This window comes from Panthera pardus, unplaced genomic scaffold, assembly GCF_024362965.1.
Source record: "Panthera pardus isolate Hobbes unplaced genomic scaffold, ASM2436296v1 HiC_scaffold_6, whole genome shotgun sequence".
In the NCBI taxonomy this organism is placed as follows: domain Eukaryota; kingdom Metazoa; phylum Chordata; class Mammalia; order Carnivora; family Felidae; genus Panthera; species Panthera pardus.
In genome coordinates, this window is record NW_026526991.1 from 116,433,678 (window position 1) to 116,457,618 (window position 23,941).

Here is a 23,941-nt window from a genome sequence, read left to right on the forward strand (position 1 = left end):
TATAAGACTGGAATTGATAGTGTATTAATAATTTTGTTAAATATTCTAATGAATCTTTGGAAGAAATAGGACTTTTAATCATCCGAGAATTGATCTCAGTGTTGCTGACTATTCAGGTTAGTGCTCCAATTTTAATGTAGATTATATCATAGTTTTGCTTCCACACCAATTACCTTGAAACTTGAAAAGAGTAATTTGTTATTTTCTGTAAGACAACATTTGAGACTATTAACTTTCAGTAGTTCTAACCATTCTTAAGATTTTTTTTTTCCTAGGGAAACAAACTTCCTATGTTCTTCCTCTTTCTAATTCCCATCCATCAAAGAATCAGAAGTTAAAAAAATTTACTAGCTGCTAATTCTCTGTGCGTAGGTTCCTGATTATGGAGGCTTATTAGGAGGAAGATCACTATCCTTTGACTTTGTTAAAAGAACAGTAGAATGGAACTTTTTTTCTACTAATATGCAGGGCACTAAGGGAACATTTGTTTACTTCTTTTTCCTTCTCAAAAAGGATGTGATACTTTTGCCACGTGATGCCAAAATAAGCAGTTCTCTTGAAAAAAGGTTTGATTTGTTTTCACCATATTTGCTGTTTTTCTGACAGTTTCCTGATGGCAATGTGGAGTACAAATGACATCTGTGTTTTCCCTTCATCTTTTTCTTTCATCTGGTTGTTTTCACAAAAGGCAACTCTGAAACTTGAGAACACTTTGTAATAAAAGATAAAATGAATGTGTTATCATGTTGTCTACCATAGGTTGTCAAAAAAGCAGATATGATCAACAAAAATATGACACATCAGGTGCAAGCCGAGAGGGACGCACTAGCACTAAGCAAAAGTCCTTTCATTGTCCATTTGTACTATTCACTACAGTCAGCAAATAATGTCTACTTGGTGAGTAATTTTCCATTTTTTTCTTCATTTAGCAATCACTGAATTCAGTGACTCAAGAAGAATACAGTCTCTGAGTTTAGAGCACTTGCGTTTGAATTCCAACTTTTGCACTTTCTAGCTTTATGACTTTGACCAAGTACCCTTACCTGTTGTTTGAACCAGGGTTCACCAGAGAAAAAGAATAGGGTGTATGTGGTATGTGTAGAGGGTGGGGATTTAAGGAATTGTTCTTTGTGGTTGTTGGGGCTTTCAAGTTTGAAATCTGCTGGGTAGGCCAGCAGGCTGTAGACCTGAAGAGTTGGTGTTACAACTCAGATCCAAAAAGCAGTGTAGAAGCATAATTCCTTTTTCTTGGGGTGGGTAGGGTAGAGGTGGGAGGCATGGAGGACAGTCTTTTTTCTTTTAAGGACTTCAACTGACTGGATTGGTCCCACCGAGAATATGGAGGGTCATCAGCTTTAACTCAAAGTCCACCTAGATGTTTATATCATCTAACACACCTTCATAGCAACATTTAGGTTCATGTTTCACCAAATCTCTGAGTACCATGACTTAGCCAAAATGACACATAAAATTAACTTCCACACCTCAGTTTCCTCACCTGCAAAATGGAGATAATAATAGTACTTCAGAGGTTACTGTGACATTTTAATAGGTTAATATAAAGCATGTAGAACAGTGCCTGGCACATGGTGCTAAAAATATTTGGCAAGTAAAGGACATATAATGGGAATACTATACAAAGTTTGGTATGTAATAAAGAAAGATTTGGGGAGGTGGTGGATATTGGGTGTGTGGACTTTGACAATTGCTTGCTTTTCATTTCTAAGGAAGAATTTGAGGGGGCAGGAATTGGTGAGGATATCCTGACTACATATTTTAGAGATTCTTTTGATTTCTGAGATGATCTATGGATTAAATGTTTGGTGACTCCAATAGCTTCTGTTTGGTATGCACAAATGGTTTTCCATGAATGAATGGGTCTTAGGATGTAGATTTTAGACGCCAGATTCATAGTTTACCAATGGAATGCTGATTTCTTTCATAATTTGATTGCCTTCAGTAGTGGAAACCCTTTCTCCTCGATATGCTGAAGCCCTCTGTGGAACTTAATTGTGCCACACTTCAACATTTTTCTATGTCAAAAACTTGAAGGGTGCCTGGGTGGCTCAGTCAGTTAAGATTAAGATCTTGGCTCAGGTCATGATCTCACTGATCGTGAGATCTGACAGCATGGAACCTACTTGGGATTCTGTCTCTCCCTCTCTCTCTGCCCCTCCCCTGCTTGCACGTGTGTGAGTACACATACATTCCCTCTCTCAAAATAAATAAACTTAAAAAAAATTATAAAAGTTTGAGTCTGAACAGAACTCTCATGTGGAAGAACATGATATTCAACTTCGAGTTGTAGACCTGAATGTTCAGGAAAGGTTATAAACACAGTCAAATCTGAAACTCTTTTGGTACCTGATGGTTAAATCCATTTCTAGTCTTTCAGTAAATCTGTGAGTATATTTAGACTGACATTAAATGTGGTTACAGGGACGCCTCAGTGGCTCAGTCTGTTAAGCATCTGACTCTTGATTTCACCTCAGGTTGTGATCTCATGGTTCATGATCTCATGCTTTTGTCTTGTTCCTTGTATTACACACTCAGTAAACCATCCTTAATGGTTAGATATATAAATGTAAGACAATATGAGAAAATCTAGACGGTGGAAATATCCTTTGCCCTGAGGGCGCAGAACCTGCTCGGGATTCTCTCCCTTTCTGCCTGCTCACACTTTTTCTCTCATTTTTTTTTTTTTTTTTTTTTTTAATGTGGTTACACAGATTTAATGGGAAGGCCAGAAAATTTTGGAAAGTAAAAAGTTTTTCTAGGACAGTGGTGAGCACCTTTTCTGCATTGGGACTAATTTAGGATGGGTAAAAAGATTTTTAGGGGTGCCTGGGTGGCTCAGTCGGTTAAGCGTCCAACTTTGGCTCAGGTCATGATCTCCCGATTCATGGGTTCGAGCCCCGCGTTGGGCTCTGTGCTGACAGCTTAGAGCCTGGAGCCTGCTTCAGATTCTGTGTGTGTGTGTGTGTGTGTGTGTGTGTGTGTGTGTGTCTCTCTGCCCCTCCCCAACTTGCACTGTCTCTCTCAAAAATAAATAAACATAAATAAATAAATGTTTTTTGTACAGTTTAAATAAGTACATGAAATGTGATCATATTGTAAGTACTGTTCTACTTATTTTTTTCCACTTACTGGTGACCTCATCCTTTTTTTTTTTTTTTTAAGTAAGTTTTATTTATTTATTTTTTTGAGGGAGAGAGAAAGAAAGTATACTCGTGCAAGTGGAGGAGGGACAGAGAGAGAGAGAGAATCTTCACTTGATCTTAGCCAAAAGGCCGAGAAGTGATAGAGAATCTTAAGCCAGCTCCACGGACCTGCAGGCTCAATCCCACGACCAGACTGTGAGATCATAACCTTAGCTGAAACTAAGAGTTGGATGCTCAACCAACTGAGCCCCCTAGGTGCACCAGACCTCATCCTTTTTAATGGCTACACAGAATTCCATAGATTTATTTAGGAATTACATAATTTTTATAACAAATATCCTATTGATGAGTTGCTTTGGGTTTTTTTACTGTTCTAAAAAACACTCCAATGAATACCTTAGCATGAATTGCAGTTCCTGTTGTAATGACCTTCTCTGTGAGAAGCTGTGAAGTTGGATTTTGGAGAAAAGATATAAATTTGTATTGGAATTCACCCTAAATCAGTATTAAAGACAGCCCCTCTGGAGACACCTTTGCTCTGAGAAAGCCAGAGATATGGGTCTAATTTATAGGATAATTCACTGAGTCAAAAAAAATATATAGAGTATCAGTAAGAAGGTGAAAAATACTGTAAGAATAATTGACTTTTGGGGCACCTGGGTGGCTCAGTCAGTTAGGCCTCCAACTTCAGCTCAGGTCATGATCTGTCAGTCTGTCAGTTCGAGCCCCACGTTGGGCTCTGTGCTGACAGCTCAGAGCCTGGAGCCTGCTTTGGATTCTGTGTCTCCCTCTCTGTCCTTCCACCACTCACACTCTGTCTGTCTCTGTCTCTCTCTCTCTGTCTCGCAAAAATAAGCATTAAATTTAAAAAAGAAAAAAAAGAGTAATTGACTTTACATCTTTTACGTCTGTGGTGAGCCAAATCTGGTCCACTGTTTCTATACAGCCTGTGAGCTGAGAATAGTTTTTGCATTTTTAGAATGTTGAAAAAAATCAAAGGATGAATAATATTTTGTGATATATGAAAATTATATGAAATTTGAATTTTGATGAATAAATACATTTTATTGGAATACAACTACATCCTTTTGTTTACTTATTATCTATGGCTGCTCTTTTGCAACAACAGAAGAGTGAGGTAGTTGCCACATAGAACCACACATGGCTCACAAAGCCTAAAATACTTACTATCTGGCTCTTTACAGAAAAAGAAGGAAACACTGATGTATTCCATTCACAAAGACAATAGGGGACTAACTGTTTAATCAGACACTGCTTATGAAACAGTATGTGGTAAGACCTTACAGAGCATCAGGAAAAATTAAAAGATTAAAAACAATATCCTATTAGTTTCAGGTGTAAATCATAGCGAGTCCATATTTTCATACATTACAAAATGATCCCCACAATAAGTCTAGTTACCATTGGTCACCAAATTTAATTGCAATGTCATTGAGTATATTTCCTGTGCTGTACTTTTATCCCCATGACTTATGTATTTTAAAACATTTTTGTAGAAAGAGAAAAATATATCATGAGTTCATGCTTCAATTTCCAATTCAATGGAAAATTATAGAATTTTTACTCAACATCTTTGAAAAATATATAACATGTAAAAATATTTTGAAAAAAAAATATGTATTCTTTTACCCTGACTGTGCAGGTTCCTAACAACATTAACATAATTATTCATTTGCTTTAACTTACAACATTATGTATATCTGGTATTTTCAAAACAACAATACCAATATTGTTTTACTAACACTAAAGCAACTGGATTTAATTTAGGATTTTTTTGCAGTTCTTTTTCCCCTTGGGATATACTATCATAATTCTGGGGGTGGCTCAGTTGGTTAGGTGTCCATCCGACTCTTGATTTTGACTCAGGTCATGATCTCATGGTTGGTAAGATGGAGCCCCACATTGGGCTCTGCACTGACATTGCAGAGCCGGCTTATGATTCTTTCCTCGCTCTCTCTGCCCCTGTCCCCACCCCCTCTCTCTGTCTCTCTCTCTCTCTCTCTCTCTCTCAAATACATAAATAAACTTTAAAAAAAATTTTTTTTTTTTTGAAAGAGCACGAGCAGGGGAGGGGCACAGAGAGGAAGACACAGAATCTGAGGCAAGCTCTGGGCTCTGAGCTATCAGCACAGAGCCTGACTTGGAGCTCAAACTCACAAACTGTGATTCATGACCTGAGCCAAAGTCAGAAGCCTAACTGACTGAGCTACCCAGGCACCCCAATAAACTTTTTTTTAATTCTGTTTTTTGGGGGCACCTGGGTGGCTCAGTTGGTTAAGCGTCCAACTTCAGCTCGGGTCATGATCTCACTGTCGTGAGTTCAAGCCCTGCATCGGGCCCTGTGCTGACAGCTCAGAGCCTGGAGCCTGCTTCAGATTCTGTGTCTCCCTCTCTCTCTACCCCACCCCTGCTGGCGCTCTGTCTCTCAAAAATAAAAATAAACATAAAAAAAATTATAATTTCCTGCAGTTGTAAAAAATAATAATGATAAAAAATAAAATTCTGTTTTTTGAAGTTACTTGAAATAATTTTCTGAACAGTTATGAAACATGACATAGTGCTAGAGTCACTTGTTCCCCTTTCGTATCATAGATTTCTACTTAAAAAAGTGAATCCATAAAAGTACTAGAAGAAAACTTTTATAATCATAAGTTGGTGTAGGTCTTACTAAGTACAAAGTAAAACATTTTTATACAAAATACCATTTACATAGTCGAATAACAAGTTTGGAGAAAATATTGTTCAAAAGACACACAAAGGTAAAAATAAAAATCAAAAAAAAATAAAATTTTGAATTGATTAAAAGAAAAAAAGACACACAAAGGGCTAATTTTACTACTGTGTAACAGGTTTTACACATCAATAAGAAATAATTAAATACCCAATGGAAAAATGGGCACAGAAGTGATTCACAGAAGATACATAAAAGACCAAAAATTGTGTAAAGGTCCTATATCTCCCTAACGGTAAATAAAGTGAATGTTTAAACAAGTCCATTTTTTTAGATTGACAAAGATAAAAAGGATCAATAACAATCGATGAGAATGTAAGAAAATAAACACTCATGAACTCAAATACAGGATCTATTTACTTATTTTTCTACTACTGTAAACTACTTTAAACTCTTTCACTGGCAGAGACATTTTATTCATGCTTATATTCCCAGTGCTAGCACAGTGTATAACACAGATTTTGTGCTTAGTAAATGTTTTAATGATTGATATCACCAACAAACATTGACTAGTCTCTACCAGGGAAATTACTGGCCTAAAAGGGAACGAAAGGACTTTGTTTTATTAAGTTCTTAGTAGGCAGTATCTTATACCTTAAAACGATACAAATTTTTGAGAGTAATGACTAGTGCATGTGGAAGGAATAGTATTGCAACCACATAGCAATAGTGGATTCAGACAAGAATCACCTATAGTCACATGATGCTAAAATCAGTGCTTGAAAATTTGTTGGGAAACAGGTTATTTGCATACTCTCAAAGTATTTCCTCCATTACTTATTAATGAGCAAGGGATAAAAAAGTGCTTCTTCAATGGAGAAATCTGGAAGTTACCACCTTAACTAAGTGATCAAGGTCAACATCACCAGTAATGGAACATGCTGACATTAGGTGTCCCATCTGGTGAGAGTCTCTAGGAAAGAGTCAACATCTTATTTAGTTGGCTTATTTAGTATTCCTGCCAAAAATACATAGCCTGAATTAAATCGTGAGGAAATAATCAGATGTCAGGAAAGACTACCCCCCTCAAAAAAGGCAAAGGACTGTTCCAGATTAAAGGAGACTAAAGAGACATGACAACTAAATCCATGCATGGGCAGCAGGATGAGGGGAAGTGCTATCTGGGATGTTTATTTAGATACTCAGAGAAATTTGAATATGGACTATAGATTAGATAATACATTATAGTAGTGTTAAGCTCCTTGAATTTTATTATGCTGTAGTTGTGTAAGAATATCCTTGTTAGATACATGATGAAGAATTTTGTATCGTGACCTCTTCAACTGTATTCTCCAATTATTTAGCAAAAGCTTTAAAGCTATAAATATCAGTTGTTAATGTTGCCATGTTTTTAAAAAAGTTTTAATCTTTATTTTTTTATTTTGAGAGAGAGACACTGTGAGCAGTGGAGGTGCAGAGAGAGGGAGGAAGAATCCCAAGCAGGCTCCATGCTGCCAGTGCAGAGCCTGATGTGGGGCTCGAATTCACAAACCATGAGATCATGACCTGAGCTGAAATCAGGAGTCAAACACTTAACTGACTGAGCCACCCAGGCACATCACCATATTTTTAAATTAATTTCTTTAGTCTGAATAGAAATACATGCATTTAAGATATTTGTGTCAGGGCGCCTGGGTGGCTGAGTCAGTTGAGCGTCCGAGGCTCAGGTCATGATCTCACAGTTCGTGAGTTCGAGTCCCGCATCGGGCTCTGTGCTGACTGCTCAGAGCCTGGAGCCTGCTTCAGATTCTCTGTCTCCCTCTCTCTGCCCCTTCCCTGCTCATGCTCTGTCTCTCAAAGATGAATAAAGGTTAAAAAAAAAAAAAGATATTTGTGTCGATAATGTTAATAATCCTATTATTTTATTATGTAACATAATAACATAACATGTTTGTTAATTATTAACAAAGGTTTATTTTATATTCATATATGAGGAGAGGAAGAAAGCAAATGTGGCAAAATGCTCACAATAGGTAAATCTAGATAAAGAGTATATGGGACTGTCCTTATACCTTTTGTATAAGTCTGAATTTTTATTTAGATTAAACATTTTAATTTAAATTAAAAAAATTATATGGCAACATGAGCAAACTTGGTATTAATGTATACTGAGTGATATCAAGAAAATGTGTCTGTGCTGGGGTGCCTGAGTGGCTCAGTCAGTTAAGCATCTGACTTTTGATTTCGGCTCAGGTCATGATCTCATGGTTCATGAGTTCAAGCCCCCCCCGCTGGGGCTGAGCCTGAGACTCTGTCAGTGCAGGGCCTGCTTGGTATTCTTTCTCCCTCTCTCTGCTTTTCCCCTGCTTGCACTCTCCCTCCCCGCTCTCTTCCAAAATAAATTTTAAGAAAATGTGTCTGGGGGCTCTTGGGTGGCTCAGTTGGTTAAGCGGCCCACTTCAGCTCAGGTCATGATCTCTTGGTGCGTGAGTTCAAGCCCCGCGTCAGGCTCTGCGCTGACACCTCAGAGCCCGGAGCCTGCTTTAGATTCTGTGTTTCCCTCTCTCTCTCTCTGCCCTTTCCGCTCATGCTGTGTTTCTCTGTCTCTCTAAAAGTGAATAAAAATGTTAAAAATTTTTTTTTAAATGTGTCTGTTATAGAACCATGCTAAAAATACATAACTGTAACACTCAAATAACATTTTTAAAGTTAATCATATTGTTTGTATTTTGTAATATTTATATTCCTTTTTGATAGGTAATGGAATATCTTATTGGTGGAGATGTCAAGTCTCTCTTACATATATATGGTTATTTTGATGAAGAGATGGCTGTCAAATATATTTCTGAAGTAGCCTTGGCTCTAGACTATCTTCACAGACATGGAATCATCCACAGGTAGAGACTGTTGTACAAACTATTACTTAAAAGCACAAGTAATCAAATTATGTATTAAATATTTGAGTCTGAAATATTTGCATAATCATTTGCCTATGTATCTGGGTTATCTAAAGTTTGGTAGATAACCCAGGTAAACATATTGTGTATGTTTAGAAGCTCCATCAACTCTTCTTTCATCTCCCCTCCCTTTGTTTTTTTTAATATGTTGCTTTGCGCATCAGTATGCCATTTTGCTGTGAAGAATATTGAATCTTTTTTCTACTCCTTTATTGTCACACAGAAGTGCTATATTTTATAATTCAAGCTGACTTACAGTGTTTTGCTCTGTGCACGGTCATGTTCTAAAATGTCATGTTCTAAGTGGCTCTCCTCTATTAAGGCTTAATCTTACCCTCCTTGAGAGAGGTAAATATGATTTTGACTTGGCCTGAAGTTTATTTTATCTAATGAAGTTTATTTGTTTTAATGGAAAAATCTAATGAATAATGCCAAAGCTAATAAAGCATTGCATCAGTTAACTTTCTCATAGGTTCAAATATACAAAAGATCATTTACTTTTGAGAGTTGTTTCCCACATTTTCAAAGCCAGCAATAAGTGCCTTATTTTAGAGAAAATATATAGGGTTTGAATCTTCTCTGTAACTTTCTGGCTTTTTCCCCTGCTAATTCTAACATCAACACTAGCTCTTTTTTAGTTATCTGATATTTGTCTTTTGTATATCCAGGGATTTGAAACCAGACAATATGCTTATTTCTAATGAAGGTCATATTAAGCTAACAGATTTTGGCCTTTCCAAAGTTACTTTGAATAGAGGTAAGAAAAATAGGAGGTAAGTATCTTTTTAAAAATCCAACAAATTTTGCGCACTACATGTTATTAACTTACACTGTTTTGTTAGCTTATAATGACTAAAATTTGATTATTATTTGTTTCAAAAAAGACTAGAAAGGTATATTGGTATTTCCTTTCTATGAAAGATGAAAAATGGTAATAATTATTCCTAAATCCTTAAGGGCCCTCAAAGATCTTTGGATCTTCAAAGAAGAACTCACCATTTCTGTTCTTCTGACTTTTTGTCTCTACTGAAACTAGTTTGACCAATTAAACATCAGTTGAGTGATTAGAATGAAGTAATACCTACAGAACTTACTCACACGGACAGGACCACCTTGATAAACTAGGGGCAAAGAAACTACACACAAGATTCACACACACAAACACACACATTTTTATGGGAGTATGTTAATTTCACTACTAGTAATGAAAGAAAAGCTAACTTAAAAAATAACAAATGAATCATTTCACACTATTAAGCTAGGCAAAAAAAAAAAAAAAAAAGAGAGAGAGAGAGAGGGAACTGAAGATCCAGAATTAATGAGACTGTAAAAGCACAGTTACACATTGTAATTAGCACAGTGCTTTCCAACGTATGTCCAACAATGTGTTTTAAGAAACAAGTTTTCATTCTTTCTGACCTAGTGACTGGTTATGTCTTGGAATTTATTCTTTTTTTTTTTTTTTAATGTTTATTTATTTTGAGAGAGTACACATGTGCAGGAGAGGGGCAGAGAAAGAGGGAGACAGAGAATCCCAAGCAGGCTCCACGCAGTCAGTGCAGAGCCCAATGCAGGGCTCAACCTCACAGCTCTGAGATGATTACCTGAGCCAAAATTAAGAGTTGGATGCTCAGCTACCCAGGTGCCCCGTCTTGGAATTTATTCTGAGGAAATGGTTCTAGAGAACAAAATAATATGAACATAACTTTGTAGCAGCATTGTTTCTAAAAGAGAGAAACTAGAAAAAGTGTTAGATGAACATAAGAGAAGGGAAGCAAAAATAATATAAAAACAGGAAGGGGGACAAAACATAAGAGACTCTTTTTATATAGAGAACAAACAGAGTTGCTGCAAGGGGTTGTGGGCGGGGAGATGGGCTAAATGGGTAAGGGGCATTAAGGGATCTACTCCTGAAATCATTGTTGCACTATATGTTAACTAACTTGGATGTAAATCAAAAAATTAATTAATTAATTAATTAAAAAGTCTAAAAAAAGGTATGGATACTTGAGAGTTTATTGACTTTGTAGCATATTGTATCATCTATTAAATTGGTAGCAGATAGAAATAAATGAACAGTAGGAAATTGGGCTTATAAATTATAAAGCATGAGATTATAATTATTTGAAATTAAATATAGATCTATAATTCTTTATCTAGGAGTAAAATTTCAAAAAGTTTTGAATACCTAAAGGTTTTTCAGCTGATAATAAAATTTGACCTGAACTGATGTGGGCTATTTATAGTTTTTATTAATCCAATTTCACATAACTACTCATGCTCTTTATAACAGTAATAATAATATTCGAGTACCAGGCTGCTAGATGAGATGCCACTAAGGATGTTCCTAACTATACAGTATACTGGATATTTACCCAAAGAAACAAAAATACTGATTTGAAAAGATAATGTGCATCCTTATGTTGATTTCAGCAGTATTTACAATAGCCAAGATACGGAAGCAACCCACGTGTACATCGAAAGATGAATGGATAAAGAAGATGAGGCGTGTGCACACACACACACTCACACACACACACTCACACACACACACACACAATGGAGTATTAACTTAGCCATAAAAAAGAATGAGGTCTTACCTTTTGTGACAACATGGATGAAACTAGGGGATGTTATGCTAAGTGAGATAAGTCAAACAGAAAGACCAGTAGATTCACTTATACACAGAATCTAAAAAACAAACCGAACCAAAAAAAGTGGAGTCAGACCCATTAATACAGAGAACAAACTGATGGTTTCTTGGTGGGGAGGGGCAAAAGGGCAAAATGGGTGAAAGAGAGATGGAAGGTACATGTTTCCAGTTACGGAATGAATAAGTCATGGGGATGGAAAGCATAGCATAAGGAATATAGTCAGTGCTTTCGTAATAGCACTGTGTGGTGACAGATGATAGCTACACTTGTGGTGAGTATCTCATAATGTGTAGAGTTGTTGAATCACTATGTTGTACACCTGAAACTAACATTGTGTGTCATACTTCAATTAAAAAAAAGCAAAAAAACCACTGTAATTTATCACATTACCTTTCTTTTTTTTTTTTTTTTTTTTTCCCCTTATTTTTTGAGAGAGAGAGACAGCAAGAATCTTAAGGGGGATCTTAAGCAGGCTCCACACTCAGCACAGAGCCCAATGTGGGACTCAAACCCACAACCCTCGGGTCATGACCTGAGCTAAAACCAAGAGTCAGAGACTCAATTGATAGAGCCACTCAGGTACCCCTATCACATTACCTAAAATCTAAACATTTTTTAATTGTGAGGCAAATCTAGTTCCCTGGGTTTCAGAAAAGATTTTGAGAAAAGTCACAAATTATAAAAATGTTGTGTTAAGTACTATAGCCATTTAATATTTTTTATTTTTTTCATGTCTCATGATTTATTTAAAATTTGGCTCCCATAGGGCACCTGGCTGGCTCAGTTTGTAAAGCATTGAACTCTTGATCTCAGTGTCATGAGTCCAATCCCCACATTGAGTGTAGAGCTTACATAAAAAATAAAAATTATAAAGATAAAATAAAATAAAATAAAATGGATCCCAAGTAATCCTACATTTGTGTTAGCATAAATAGTAATACAACATACATCTTTTAAGTATACAGATTCTGAATTTGGTTGTTGTTGGTGGTGGTTTTTTGGTTTTGTTTTTTTTTTTTTTTTTTTGATAGTGGTAAAAAACATAAAACCATTTTGAAGTGTACAGTTGGGTAGTGTTAACCATGTTCACATTGCTCTGCACCAGATCTCTAGAAATTTTTTATCTTACAAAACTGAAGCATTATACCCCGTTTTCCTGTCCCCTCAGCCCTGGCAACCACAATTCTGTTTTCTGTATCTGTGAGTTTGATTACTTTAGATGCCTCATATAAGTAGAATCACAGAGCATTTGTCATTTGGTGACTGCCATATCACTTAGCATAATGTCCTCAAGGTTCATACTTGTTGCAGCATGTAGCAGAATTTCCTTCTTTTTAGAGACTGAATAACATTCCATTATACATATATATGCTATTTTTTTAAATTCATTCATGTGTCAGTAGACATTTAGGTTGCTTCTACCTCCTGGCTATTGTGAATGATGCAATGGACATGAGGATGTAAATATTGTAGGTCCCCTGCTCTCAATTCTTTTGTGTACTTACCTAGTAGTGGAATTCCTGTGTCACATAGTAATTCTATTTTTAATTTTTTGTGGCAACTCCTTTGTTTTTCATAGTGGCTGCACTATTTAACATACCTACCAGCAATGTACAAGGGTTCCAATTTCTCCACATCTTTGCCAACACTACTTACTGTTTTTGATACTAACCATCCTAATGGGTATGAGGTAATATTTCATCATAGTTTTGATTTGCATTTTCCATTGATTACTAATGTTGAGCCTCTTTTCATAATCATGTTGGCAATTTGTATATCTTCTTTGGAGAAATGTCTGTCCAAGTTCTTTATCCACTTTTTAATTAGATAAGTATTGAATTTTTTTATTGCTGTTGACTTATAGTTCTTTATATATTCTGTACATTAACCCCTTATCAGATAACTGGTTTGAAGATGTTTTCTCCCATTCTGTAGGTTCTTTTCATTCTTTTGACTATTTCCTTTGATGTGTGAAAGTGTTTAAGTTTGATATAGCCCCATTTGTCTATTTTTGCTTTTTGCCTGTGCTTTTGGAGTTATATCCAATAAATTACTGCCATAACATTTTTAACATTTAATTTATAAAATATTCTTCAAGATGTTTGTTGTTACCTGTTAGTCCTTATTGCTTCATCAGTGTGTAGAATCAATAAAATTTGTTAGGTTCAAACTTTCAGTTTACCTTTAAAAGTCTGATATCACAGGGGCGCCTGGGTGGTTCAGTCAGCTGGGCATCTGACTCTTGATTTCAACTCATGTCATGATATCAGCATCATGGATCAACCCCCGCATCGGACTCTGTGCTAAGCATGGAGCCTGCTTGAGATTCTCTCTTTCTCTCTCTCTCTCTCTCTCTCTCTCTCTCTCAAAAAAAAAAAAAAAAAAAAAAGTCTCATAGAAGAGTGCCTGTTGCCAGTTAGATAATACTCTAGTGACTGAGTACTCCTTTTTTTTTTATGTTTGTTTTTGAGAGAGAGAATGAGAATGAAGGGAGGGGCAGAGAGTGAGGGGGACAGAGGATCTGAAGCAGGCTCTGTGCTGACAGCAGAGAGCCCAATGCAGGGCTCGAACTCACCCCAAGCTGTGAGATCAAGACCTGAGCCAAAGTAGGATGTTTAACTGACTGAGCCACCCAGGCACCTCGGTGACTCCTAATTTGGGTGTACTATTCATTTCAGCGCAAGACTCTGTTCTATCAAATTGTAATGATTTCAAGCACTTGCTTTTCTTTTTTTTTTTTTTTTTAGTGTTATATTTTTGAGAGAAAGAAAGTGAGCGGGTAGAGGGGCAGAGAGAAGGAGAGAGAATCCCAAGCAGGCTCTGAGTGTCATGGAGCCTGACCATAGGGCTCGATCTCAAAAATAGTGAGATCATGACCTGAGCTGAAATCAAAAGTCAATTGCTTAACCAACTGAGCCACCCAGGTGCCCCACTTTTTTTTTTTTTAATAAATATTTATCTCTTAAAATTTTGTATTTGACCCCTTTCATCCATTTCTTCTACCCCCTGCCCCTGCCTGTGGCATCCACCAATCTGTTCTCTGTATCTGTGAGCTTGGTTTTGTTTTGTTTTCTTAAGATTCCATATATAAGAGAGATCATACAGTATTAGTCTTTCTCTGTCTGCTTGGTTGTATATGTTTACAGCATGGTGGCTTCACTGGATGTGTTCATCTTACTCAAGTTAATTTTATAGATAATGTTAATAATGTGGAAAGGGCAACAAAGTTCAGAAGAGATGATTATTGACTAGTAAGTCAGTGACATTGAAGTTTTTAAAGAATTTCATATACTTTTTTTTCCATACATAGATATCAATATGATGGATATCCTTACAACACCATCAATGGCTAAACCTAGACAAGATTATTCAAGAACCCCAGGACAGGTGTTATCTCTCATCAGCTCTTTGGGATTTGTAAGTACTTAATTAGAAAAAACTCATATAACATGCCCATTTAAAGTTTTAAATCTTTTTTTTTAATAAATGATCAAAATAAATTTATTTCTTTTATTTTTTTAATGTTTATTATTGATTTCTGAGAGAGAGAGAGACAGAGCATGAGTGGGGGAGGGGCAGAGAGAGGGAGACACAGAATCCGAAGCAGGCTCCAGGCCCTGAACTGTTGGCACACAGACAGACGTGGGGCTGGAACTCATGTGCTATGAGATCATGACCTGAGCTGAAGTCAGATGCTGTACCAACTGAGCCACCCAGGTGCCCCTGATCAAAATAAATTTAATCTACTTAGGTGGTATAACAGTCTATGTATTTAGGTGGTGTTTTTGTGGAGATAAATCTTAGCATTTGTTTTTTTTTTTTCTCTCTTTAATAGTACACACCAGTTGCAGAAAAAAACAAAGACTCTGCAAATATTCTTTCAACCCATGTATCTGAAACATCACAGCTTTCTCAAGGACTAATTTGTCCTATGTCTGTAGATCACAAGGATACTACTCCTTGTTGTAGCAAACTACTAAACTCATGTGAGTATAAAAGAAAAGGTAATTTATTCCATTAAGTGTGTCTTTTGAGGAACAACATGTTTTTAAATTTTTTAATTTCCAATATGAGTTTGAAATGCAAATTCTTGAACAGGCTGGGGCATTCCTATATTTCCTCATGTTAATGCCATTTCTGATTGAATATATATATTGAATATATATATTGAATATATCTGATTGAATATATATTGAATTCATATATATGAATATATGAATATATGAATTCATATATATGAATCATATATATGAATATATATATGATTGAATATATATATTGAATATATATATTGAATATATCTGATTGAATATATATATGACAGATTGTCATATATATATAAATATATATATATATATATAAATATATATATATATATATAAATATATATATATAAATATATATATATATATTTTTTTTTTTAAATGAAGATTTTAAGTAATCTCTACACCCAACATAGGGCTGGAACTTAACACTGAGATCAAGAGTCACATGCTCTACTGACTGAGCCAGCCAGGTGCCCCTATTGCAGATCTTTAAGTCAACAGGATAAATTATCTAGCTAACGAGATATTCATCAATTAGCATAGTATTAGAATGATTTTCAGGTAAATTTCACTGTACTGGGTCATTGGAAATCTTATATAAACAAGATGTAGTACCTGTAATATTGTGTGTCTTTATAAAATGATTTTCAAAAGATTTTGAAATAAAATAGTTGAAGCAAAGATAACATTTTTTCATTAGCACACAATAAAAAGTAGTAGAGGAAGAGAATGGGGCATTTTATTGCACTTAACTTTACCTTTTATAACTTAGCAACACTGGATGTTTTAGTTCTCTGCACTCATGTTCTTCATCTTGGGAATACATGTTTTCATGGATGTTGCCTCATTTTGAATTTGGTCCTCAAATCTTTACATATCTAGGATATCTCACTTAAAAATGACAAAGCTAATGTTTGAAAATGTTTAATTACACACTAGTAAGTGGGCTAGCCAAGTCCTGATTGCAAACACAATTTTCTGTCCACTGACCCTTTCTTCCAAATTCATGGAATCTTGTTTCTTCTGTCAAAATCACTTCTGTGGAAATCAAAATGGCTGAAAATATATATTTATAGCTTTGATAAGCACAAAACTACTAAAATACAGAATATGCCAATGTTACTATAGCCTTATTTTGAAGTGAAAATAATTGCTTTTCCCTTAGTCGTTTCTTACTCTAGTCAGAACTAGATCGGGGCAAGGCACCATGCTGGTCACTGAGTGGATATCAAGATGAGTAAGAGAATTCCTTGCCTCAAAAGAACTTGTAAGTTTGGTTGATTATAGATACAAAGGGATAACAATAGCAATCCTATAAAATAAAATCCGTAAGAAGGATACTGTGATGCAACACAGAAAGTGTTAAGTGCTAACCGGAAAAATCAGGAATGGGTTTTCAATAAAGATATAGCAATAGCTCCAAGTATATTGGAAAAGGGCATTTCAGATAGAGGCATGAGCAAAGGCACGGACACTTGGAAGTATTCCATCTTCAGATAATGGGGACTAAATGCGCTATGTGAGAATGAAGAAGCACATGCAATGGGAAAGGAAACTTAGCAGATAGATGGGAAGGACCAAGTATCATTACAGGGGACCTAGAATTTAAGCTGTAGAAACAGGGAGTCATCAAGAGTTCCAGAGAAAGGAATGGTCTGATCATATCAGTGATCCAGAAAGAACTCATTAGCAAATACACAGTATGCACTTGGCATTGGGGTAGACACAAATTCCCACATTTCTGAGGAAAGGCAGCTGAGCAGTTTAGTCAGATATCAAGGTCAGGGTCCAAGGAGTTTCAGGAGTTTCATTGAGGGGGTTTATGTACCAAAAATACAGTTGTTTTAGATGGACATTGAAATTCAACTTCTAGTTTTAAGGTGCCAAGATTTGTTAAATCAAAAACTGTAAGAATTTACTTGTCATGTTCACCCTCTTTGGGAAAGAGAAAACAAGATATGTGTGTGTGTGTGTGTGTACACATGTATATATAATATATATCTTTTTATATACATAGAAAATCCGTGTATGCACATATAATAAAAGCGTAATTGCTTATCATGTCTCATTATAAATTAAGGAACCACAAATTTAGCATCATTATATAAATAAGGAGCACGTGTCATGTAGAGGATGCTGCTTTCTTGTACTGGTTTGCCGTCAGCTAGTTCACTGTTACTTGTTGTACCCAGTAGTATTAAAAGAAAATCCCTTATGGATGTGTGTAATTCATACTTGGAAGCACATAAACCTCATTTAATTAAATACAAATTGAACTGAGTAAATTTAGTCACATTCCAATCTTAAATCATACCTGGATATAGAACATCAGTAATGCTCTTTATCAAGAAGAGTTTCAAATTGGATAATGGATATTCAAAATGGATTTCCTCCTAATTACAACTTAATTCTTTTGTCCTGATTTTCACTTGTGAATATTGAGGGGTTTTTTTCCCCCTAAACATTGATTGGTACTTGTGTGCCAAAAAACACCTGAGCCATCCTTGTGGTTTGGATAATGTTTATACAAAAAGAGTTCTGGTGTGCCGTACTTAATACTCTGCCTAATTTTCTGAAAAGTTTCAAGTTCAGTGAGGAACTCAGAAAGCTGTGACATAAGATTCAATATTTTCTCTTCCCTGTAGGTCTTGAAACAGTTGCTGCCAATCCTGGGATGCCTGTGAAGTGCCTAACTTCCAGTCTCCTGCAATCCAGGAGAAGGCTGGCTACGTCAAGTGCCAGCAGCCAGTCTCACACCTTTGCGTCCAGTGTGGAGTCTGAGTGCCACAGCAGTCCCACATGGGAAAAGGATTGCCAGGTGAGAGTGCCATTTATCTGAACCCAAGCCAGTTTTGTACGTCCCATTGATGATAGAGATGCCTTACACTTTTTCATGTAAATTCTGTAAGGAAATGAAACTGTTACATGAACAGCAGTCAAAGTAGTCTTCATTTTCCTGTATATTCTTTCAAATTATTTTTAAATATTTCACTTCTCATTCAAGTGTGGAATTATTCATGATTAATAATATATAACAAGTTTGTAGGCAATTGATAGTAAATGTTTGGCTCATAGGCATCTAGATGGGCTTCTTTTTCTGTTTTAATTCCCTACCATGACTAGTTTGTTGCACTTTTTTTTTTTTTAAGTCTTATTTTAAAACTTATATTACTTCCTTCTACACTGTTTTCTGCCAGTTTCTAATTAAGTGGAATGGTAACTCTTCTGGATCAGAAATAACTTTTAGACCACAAAGGTAATGCAGGTGTGCCTTTAAGAGTATTTATTTGGGTATTGAGGAGGGCACCTTTTGGGATGAGCACTGGGTGTTGTATGGAAACCAACTTGACAATAAATTTCATATATTGAAAAAAAAAAGAGAGTATTTATTTTAGGGGCGCCTGGTTGGCTCAGTCTGCTGAGCATCTCACTCTTGATTTCAGCTCAGATCATGATCCCAGGGTCGTGGGATCAAGCCCCACATCTAGCTCCATACTGAGCATGGAACCTCTTAGAATTCTCTCTCTCCCTCTGCCCCTCTCCCCTGTTCGTGCTCTCTCTCTCTCTCTCTCTCTCTCAAAAAAAAAAAAAAAAAAGTATTTATTCTAAGGAGATTGTTTGCTAAGTGAATGGAGTCACTTAAAATTATTTTACTTCATGTATATATTTCTGTTCTTGCCTTTTTTAAGCCATTAAAGCCAATATATTAAAGCTGAGAGATACTAAAGTTTTAAATTATAATAAAGTATCCTTCATAGAGTACAGATGAAATAATGTTAGATTAGAATAATGATAATAAACAAAGAATAAACCTTCAATTTGAGTAAATAATTTAGATTGTATTTGTCCCTTATTCTCAGTAATATAGTTTTCTTCATTATTGGATATTTGTATTCTAGAAGTAAGGTCAAATTATTTTTCTCAATCTCCTCTTCTAGGCTGCTCTATAGGTAATATATGCTACAGGATAAACAGATTTCCATTCCTAATACTGTTAATTCACCTCTTCCTATTCAAGAAAGTATATTGTATAATATTTCAAACTATACACAGGTTTACCTTCTTCCTCCCACTTCTGCATACTTGGGGAATGCAGTGATTAGATTATAGCAGTCTTTCTCAAGTTATGAACAGAGAGGGGTATCTGAGCGGCTCAGTTGGTTAAGCATCTGATTCTTGATTTTGGCTTAGGTTGTGATCTCTCCAGTCATGAGATCTATCCCTGCATCAGGCTCTGCACTGGGCATGGAGCATGCTTGGGATTCCCTTTCTGCTTCTTACTCTGCCCCTAGCCCCCTTGATCGATCTCTCAAAAAAAAAAAAAAAAAAAAAAAGTTATAAACAGAAGAGTGACCATGGACCACAAGGGAATCCTGATAAACCCTGTGCTAATCATTGGATGATCTTGCAGATCTATGAGTTGTAATTTAGGGATTTTTGTTATTTTTGTTCATGATCATGCACTCATTATTACTAAGTAAGTTAATAAAGTTTGATTTTCACATACCAAAAGCAGGCAGTACTTTTTACTAAAGATACACTGTAATTGAGTAATCTTGTAAAACTCCTGAATACCATGTACCAGTTTATAATATTTTGTACAAAGCTCTGATCATACAAGAGCACTTGCAGATAGTTGGAATTCAAACAGATTTTACGAAAAGTATTTTGTTATTAATGCAAGATCATTTCATCTTGTTGACAGTGAATTCTAATTCCTGTTATTTTGGGGTTTTAATTAGAAATTATTAGTTTAGCTTCATCTTTGTCAGCTTGGTTTTATTATACTTGTACAAAGTGATATATGTTTACATTAACAAAATCTTTGCCTATGATTTTCCATTAACTATATCTTAAGTCCTGTGCATTTTATAATTCAAAACAGAATCATCTATACCACTGTTGCCAAGCAACATATATACATAATGTAATCTTACCCTCAGTTTTGCCTCAAATTTCCCTTAATTTTGCCTGAAAATGTTGCCTATTTGTCCTACTTAAATAATTTGTATCAAATATGTGTTACAGAAGACCAAAATAATATACAAATACATGTTAAATTATATAAATACACACTGTAGTTAATTTGAATTTTAGACTAGTGTTTTACTCAAAATATATATAAATACATGCTATAATTGTTTATATTGTTTTCTAATTTTCTTTTATCATTGTTTTTTGGTTCCATTGGAAAGTGGGAATAGGTAGCATAATAGTTTATGGGGTCATTTATTCCACCTAAGTCAACAGGTTTAAAAGGTTCAAGAATCTCAGTTTTATACAACTAAAACGGTGTTTTTTCCTCCCTCTCAGGAAAGTGATGATGCACTGGGCTCTACAATGATGAGTTGGAATATAATAGAAAAGCCTTTGTGTACAAAATCTACCAATGCCATCGAGACCAAAGGTTTCAATAAAAAGGATCTTGAGTTAGCCCTTTCTCCCATTCATAACAGTGGTACCATCCCTGCGACTGGAAACTCTGGTGTAAACCCTGCTAAAAAATGCTTCTCTGGGGAAGTTTCTTGGGAAGCAAGAGAACTGGATATAAATAACATTAACATGGCCACTGACAAAACACAGCCTGCTTTTCATCAGTCAGATCCATGGGCTGTGGATTCTGGTGATATGACTGAAGAGCACCTTGGGAAGAGAGGTTTTAAAAGAAATTTTGAGTTAGTTGACTCTAGTCCTTGTCAGAATATTATACAGAATAAAAAAAATTGTATAGAGCTTAAGGGGAGTAATGAAATGAGTGATGGTTGTATAAATCAAAGGACAGGCTTAACAACTGAAGTCCAAGACCTTAAGCTATCAGTACGTAGAGGTCAGCAAAATGACTGTGCTAATAAGGAGAACGTGGTCAATTCTTTCATTGATAAACAACAAACACCAGAAAAATCACCTATCCCAATGATAGCAAAAAACCTTATGTGTGAACTAGATGAAGATTGTGACAAGAATAGTAAGAAGGACCACTTAAATTCTAGTTTTCTATGTTCTGATGATGAGAGAGCTTCTAAAAGTATTTGTATGGACTCCGATTCATCTTTTCCAGGAATTTCTATAATGGAAAGTTCGTTAGAAAGGCAGTCCTTAGATCCAGATAAAAGCATCAAAGAATCCTCTTTTGAAGAATCAAACATTGAAGGTCTACTTACGGTATCACCCAGCTGGCAAGAAAGTACCTTGCCAAAAAGTGATGAGAATCCTGCTGTCCAAGGCAGTAGCCAAAAAATGTTAGCTCCATCTTCGGAAGTCTTGAAAACATTAACCGTATCTAAAAGAAATGCTGTAGCTTTTCGAAGTTTTAACAGTCCTATTAATGCATCCAGTAACTCAGAACCATCCAAAATGAGCATTACCTCTTTAGACGCAATGGATATTTCCTGTGTTTACAGTGATTCATATCCCATGGCTATAACCCCTACTCAAAAAGGAACATCCTATATGCCATATCAGGTATGTTATAACTTTTTAACACTTTGTGTTTAGACTTTATAACAAACTATTAAAGCCAGATACTTGCCTCTCACCTGGATTGTATGAGATTTACCATAGAATTCTGTTCTGCTTATTGGAAATCTATGGACTGATTGTTGGAGGTTTTGATGCATAAAGGTAAAGCTGGTAGTAATTTTATTATTCTTAAATATAGCTCCTCCATCTGCTCTCTAGACTGTCACATATTTCCAATCACATGTTTACATATTTACAGTCACATATTTTCACCTGATGACAGCAACTCTGAGGTACAATATAGAGTCCACTCTACCTTGCTGCCTTCTAAGGATCTTCATAGACAATCTCTTTTCTTTTTAGAAACAAGTTGAAAATATATATTACCAATCTTATGTTGTTTGTGTTTTCTGAACTTTTATCTTAAACCCAAAGTTTCATTTTTTTTTCTTCCTTTGGAGAGAGATCATAAAATAGAAAGTGCAAACCCTGAATTAGGGTCACAAGACTCAGGTTGCCTATTCAGAACTTAGTGACTTAGCAGTCCCTTTCCCTCAGAGCATGTTTATCTGTCTGTAGAATATGCTGATAACCTGTTCCGCTGGTCTCACAGAGTCCTTGTGAGATAACAATATCTTTTTTTCTTTTTTAATTTTTTACTTATTTTTGAGACAGAGAGAGAGTGTGTAAGCAGGGGAGGGGCAGATAGAGAAGACGACTCACAGAACCAGAAGTAGGCTGTCAGCCTCCAAGCTGTCAGCACAGAACCCGACACGGGGCTCAAACCCACAAACCGTGAAATCATGACCTATTTGTTGCACTGTCCCTCAGTGACTGTTCTTAAGTTTGTATTAATCCATGCTATCAAGAAATTTTTCTTGGGGCCCCTGCGTGGCTCAGTCATTTGGGCATCCGACTTCAGCTCAGGTCGTGATCTCATGGCTCGTAAGTTCGAGCCCCGCATCGGGCTCTGTGCTGACAGCTCAGATCCTGGAGCCTGTTTTGGATTCTGTGTCTCTCTCTCTCGGACCCTCCCCCGTTCATGCTCTGTCTCTCTCTGTCTCAAAAATAAATAAACGTTAAGAAAATAATTAAAAAAAAAAAATTTTTTTTCTTGTGGATTTTTTCATTCTGTCTTGCATATCCTGATCTTACTGACATAATTGGTGTTATCTAAACTATTGAATTTCACCAGCTTTCAGGACTGTTCAAAACTGATCAAGAATTTGAGTATATCTCTTATGCCCAACAGCCTAGCTTTGCTTTTGTTTTAGCAATTCTGTTCACTGTAAAAGGAATGGAGATATTTATTGTCTATTAAACTCTTTTTAAATTAGCATACCCCAAATCAGATCAAATCAGGAACTCCATACCGAACTCCAAAGAGTGTGAGGCGAGGGGCAGCCCCAGTGGATGATGGACGAATTCTTGGAACCCCAGACTACCTTGCACCTGAGCTGTTACTGGGCAGGGCCCATGGTAAGGCTTGCATATCTTGAGTTTTTGAAGTGTTCTCTATCTTTACATTTTCTTTTGAGGAAAAATTGTTTTAAATTTCTTTGGTACTTGGATTGCCGAGAGTTAAAAGAAAATGAACTCATGTGATGCTCTTTTCTCATAAATATGGCATTTATTTATTATGGTAAAAGAAGACATGCAGCCATTTGTTCTTTGCCTTGTGTTTCAGTCTCAGTGATCCAGAGAAACCCTACCGTCCACCTGCTCTATTATCTTCGCTCTAAATGTCTTCTTAGGTCTGTTCCAGTTTTGGCTCAGGAATACAAAGTCGGGCCTAAACTTCAGTCGGCAGCCTGATTAGAGCTTACCTTCACTTATTCCCCCCTTACCACAAGGTCAAGCCAGAAATGAGCCGTCTTCTGGATGCAGCCTAGGAAGACAGGATGGCATTTTTACTTAGCCTCTCTTTTTCCCCTTTGCTCTCTGAAGAACGTTCCTTCCTGCATTCTGGAAC

The 23,941-nt window shown here is 36.0% G+C and overlaps 1 protein-coding gene across 3 annotated transcripts in view; it reads left to right on the plus strand.

Annotated features, from left to right (window-relative positions):
- MASTL (microtubule associated serine/threonine kinase like) overlaps positions 1-23,941 on the plus strand; it is a 34,997-nt gene that overhangs the window by 2,256 nt on the left and 8,800 nt on the right. For 2 of the 3 annotated variants that reach the window (XM_019465282.2, XM_019465283.2), the window contains exons 2-9: positions 760-897; positions 8,611-8,750; positions 9,479-9,567; positions 14,775-14,881; positions 15,300-15,450; positions 18,156-18,328; positions 20,824-21,972; positions 23,307-23,448. In XM_019465282.2, the coding sequence (XP_019320827.1) occupies positions 760-897; positions 8,611-8,750; positions 9,479-9,567; positions 14,775-14,881; positions 15,300-15,450; positions 18,156-18,328; positions 20,824-21,972; positions 23,307-23,448 (2,089 nt within the window). The remainder of the gene's footprint in view (positions 1-759; positions 898-8,610; positions 8,751-9,478; positions 9,568-14,774; positions 14,882-15,299; positions 15,451-18,155; positions 18,329-20,823; positions 21,973-23,306; positions 23,449-23,941) is intronic. The other variant, XM_019465284.2, reaches the window with a different exon arrangement.